The sequence below is a fragment of the Erythranthe guttata genome, chromosome 11 (genome assembly GCF_056151865.1).
Source record: "Erythranthe guttata isolate IM_541 chromosome 11, IM_541, whole genome shotgun sequence".
Taxonomy (NCBI): Eukaryota; Viridiplantae; Streptophyta; class Magnoliopsida; order Lamiales; family Phrymaceae; genus Erythranthe; species Erythranthe guttata.
Window position 1 is genome coordinate 8,682,502 of NC_142543.1, and position 3,975 is coordinate 8,686,476.

General features: G+C 52.5%; 1 protein-coding gene across 1 annotated transcript; it reads left to right on the forward strand.

Annotated features, from left to right (window-relative positions):
- The first annotated feature begins 230 nt into the window (after positions 1 to 230).
- Positions 231 to 3,755, forward strand: LOC105965384 (uncharacterized). Its single transcript, XM_012989927.2, has one exon. The coding sequence runs from the start codon at positions 231 to 233 to the stop codon at positions 3,549 to 3,551; it is 3,321 nt and encodes a 1,106-aa protein (XP_012845381.1). The 3' UTR covers positions 3,552 to 3,755.
- The last annotated feature ends 220 nt before the right edge of the window (positions 3,756 to 3,975 follow it).

Below are 3,975 nucleotides of genomic sequence, written 5' to 3' on the forward strand. Positions count from 1 at the left end.
ATTCAAGAAATCCAACTATAAAGCACTCTTCTACCAACTCTCTTGTCTTCTACTTTCTTCCTTCGTTTCCATCACTTAAGTATTCGCAACACAATTCGGGAGAGGCTGACTTAGCTATCGCGAGGGGCGAGAAGGAGCTAAGGCCGCACGGTTCTTTGTTAAGGGAACAAGTCCGTGACAAGTGGTATCAGAGCCCGGCTAAGGGCTTTGTGTTGATCGAATTCTCAACGATGGCGAACGTTGAAGATATCTCGTGCGTGACCGAGGGACGTGGCAGGGAGGCCCACGTAAACAACAAGAAGAAGAGGGACCACAGCAAGGCTCGTGGGGAGAGTACGGTGAATGAGGTCGTGCTAGCGGAGCTTAGCGAACGATTCGAGAAGCTCGAGCACGATACGGAGGTGTTGGAGAATCACGTCGCCGAGCAACTCGACTTGTTTAGGGACAATGAGACGTTGCGGGAGGAACGGTTGGATCGATTTGAGGCTATCATCCAATCCCTCCAAGACAGCATCGAGGGGATGCGCGGCGACTTGGCCTTGTGCAAAAAGGCAGCGGCTAACGGTAGCGTTGGTGCTACTTCGAGTCCAAGGGTGGACTGCCCGAAGCCAACGGGATTCAACGGCGTAAGGGACGCCAAGGAAGTCGAGAACTTCCTATGGAGGATGGAGCAATACTTCGAGGGTATCGGTCTAGTCGACGAGACGACTAAGGTAAGAACTTCTTCCCTTTACCTTTCCGATACGGCAATGTTGTGGTGGCGTAGAAAGCACGCCGATATCGAGAAAGGCATTTGCCGAATCGATACTTGGGAAGAGTTCAAGAGGGAACTCAAGCGACACTTCTACCCGGAGAACGTCGTCTATGAGGCTCGAAGGAAGTTGAGGGAACTCAAGCAACGAAGTTCAATCCGCGAGTACGTGACGGAGTTCACCATCCTCACCCTTCAAATTCCCAACCTCTCTGAGGAGGACCTTCTTTTCCACTTCACCGATGGATTACAAGGCTGGGCCAAGCAAGAACTCCACCGACGAGACATCAAATCCGTCGATGAAGCTATTGCCGCCGCCGAGTCCTTAACCGAGTATCAACCGAGAGAGCCGTTGCGAAAAGAGAAGTGGAACCCGACTAAAGGCGGAGAAGAGAGACGGGACAATCATAGTCGGGACTATCGAGACAACCGAGACCCAAGGCGAGCGTCAACCTCGAGGGGAGGAGACAAGCCATCCTCACGACAACAACTTGAAGAGAAGAAGAAGTCGTTTGTGCCTAAGGGAGGATGCTTCGTGTGCAAGGGGCCGCACGCGATGAGTCAATGTCCCAAGATGGGGTCATTGTCGTCACTCTTACAACAAGAGGCCGAACAAGGCACAAACGAGGAGCTAGGCAACATGGGATCGCTCCAACTTCTGAACGCCTTGAAGGCTAACCCGATGCCGGCAACATCAAGCAAGGGGCTGATGTACGTGGAGGCCCGCATCAACGGTACCCCAGCAAAGGTGATGGTAGACACGGGAGCGACTCACAACTTTATCACCGAGGACGAGGCCAAGAGGGTTGGCCTACGGTGGACCAGACGAGACGGTTGGCTCAAGGCCGTTAACGCTAAGGCACAACCGCTCAACGGTGTAGCACGAGACGCGGAGCTGCACTTAGGCACTTGGAAGGGCCAAGTGGACTTTTCGGTAGCACCAATGGATGACTTCAAGGTGGTGCTAGGCATGGATTTCTTCCGCAAGGTAATGGCTATCCCGATGCCTTGTTTCAATTCGGTTTGCATCTTAGAGAAGGGGACACCTTGCATGGTACCGGCCATCAACGGCACCACAAAGGAAGAAAAGACACCACCGAGGCAACTGTCGGCCATGCAAGTTGCCAAGGGAGTTCGACGGGGCGAGCCAACATTTATAGCCACTTTAAAGGAGGACAACCCACCCGTCGACAAAGCGGAGGACGTGCCACCGATCATCCAAACCGTCTTGGAGGCCAACCAAGACGTGATGCCACCGAATTTGCCCAACAAGCTTCCACCTAGGAGGGAGGTGGATCATGCCATCGAGTTGGAGCCGGGAGCCAAGCCACCCGCCATGGCTCCCTACCGCATGTCACCGCCGGAGCTTGAGGAGCTCCGAAAACAACTTAACGAGTTGGTCGAGACGGGGAAGATCCGACCATCGAAGGCACCTTACGGCACACCGGTCTTATTCCAAAAGAAGCACGATGGTTCTTTGAGGATGTGCGTGGACTACCGGGCGCTAAACAAGGTAACCATTAAGAATAAGTACCCTATTCCCTTGATAGTCGATTTGTTCGATAGGCTTGGTAAAGCCAAGATATACACGAAGATGGATTTGCAAAAGGGTTATTACCAAGTTCGCATTGCCGAAGGGGACGAGCCAAAGACAACGTGCATCACTCGATACGGTTCTTACGAGTGGCTTGTCATGCCGTTCGGGTTAACCAATGCCCCGGCAACATTTTGCACTCTCATGAACAAGATTTTCCATCCATACTTAGATCGGTTCGTGGTGGTCTACTTGGACGACATCGTCGTTTATAGCAATACCATGGAGGAGCATGTCAACCACCTTCGCACTGTCTTCCAAGTACTTCGGGAAAACGAGTTGTTCGTGAAGAAAGAGAAGTGCGAGTTTGCCAAGGAGGAGGTCCAATTCTTGGGGCATATCATCGGGCACGGGCGACTCCAAATGGATGGAGCGAAGATCAAGGCTATCACCGAGTGGGAACCGCCGACTAAGGTAACCGAGTTACGATCCTTTCTTGGTCTTATCAATTATTACCGACGGTTCATAAAAGGGTACTCGGCACGAGCGGCGCCACTAACCGACTTACTCAAGAAGAACAAGACGTGGGAGTGGCCCGACTCATGCCAACGGACGTTCGAGGACTTAAAGGCAGCGGTGAGCCAAGAGCCGGTCCTCGCCTTACCGGACTTTGGGAAGTCGTTCGAGTTGCACACGGACGCTTCCGACTTTGCAATTGGAGGGGTCTTGATGCAAGAGGGGCATCCGATCGCCTTCGAGAGCCGAAAGCTCAACGAGACGGAACGGCGCTACACGGTCCAAGAGAAGGAGATGACCGCCATCATCCATTGCCTTCGAGTATGGCGGCACTATCTATTAGGCGCACCGTTCGTGGTCAAGACCGACAACATTGCCACGAGTTACTTCCAAACGCAAAAGAAGCTCTCGCCAAAGCAAGCACGGTGGCAAGACTTTCTAGCGGAGTTCGACTACGTTTTGGAGTACAAACCGGGGAAGGCAAACGTTGTGGCCGATGCTTTGAGTAGAAAGGCCGAACTCGCAGCGATTAGCTCGACAAGGGGGAACTTGGCCGACATGATCCGAGAAGGGCTCGAACATGATCCAATGGCCAAGGAGCTAATTCGACTCGTCAATGAGGGCAATTTCAAGATCGTCCGCACTTGTTCGAGGCAACGAGGACGTCGCCGGATTAGGCGGGGGAGGATGTCACGGCCCGCTAGTTTTGACCCAACCCCTTGCCGATTTCCCTTGGGTTGGGGAGGTTAAAGAGTCCAAGAATTAGCCCAAGTAGGGTTAGGCCCAAGTTGGCCCAATTGTATAGTGGTAGGTAGAGCCATTTTTGGTAGGTAGAGGTAGGTGGTGGTAGGTAGAGACAATCAAGGGATTGTTCCACTCCCATCCGTTAGATCATATCGATCTCCACCGTCCATTGAGGAGGTGGTCTTGTATAAATAGAGGTAGGGTCCTCATTTGTAATCATCCAACACATATTCAAGAAATCCAACTATAAAGCACTCTTCTACCAACTCTCTTGTCTTCTACTTTCTTCCTTCGTTTCCATCACTTAAGTATTCGCAACACAATTCGGGAGAGGCTGACTTAGCTATCGCGAGGGGCGAGAAGGAGCTAAGGCCGCACGGTTCTTTGTTAAGGGAACAAGTCCGTGACAGCGCGCTCCAAGGTGGCCTTC

Coding starts and splice junctions, on each gene's coding strand:
- LOC105965384 (XM_012989927.2), top strand. CDS start 231: ATGGCGAACGTTGAAGATATCTCGTGCGTGACCGAGGGACGTGGCAGG.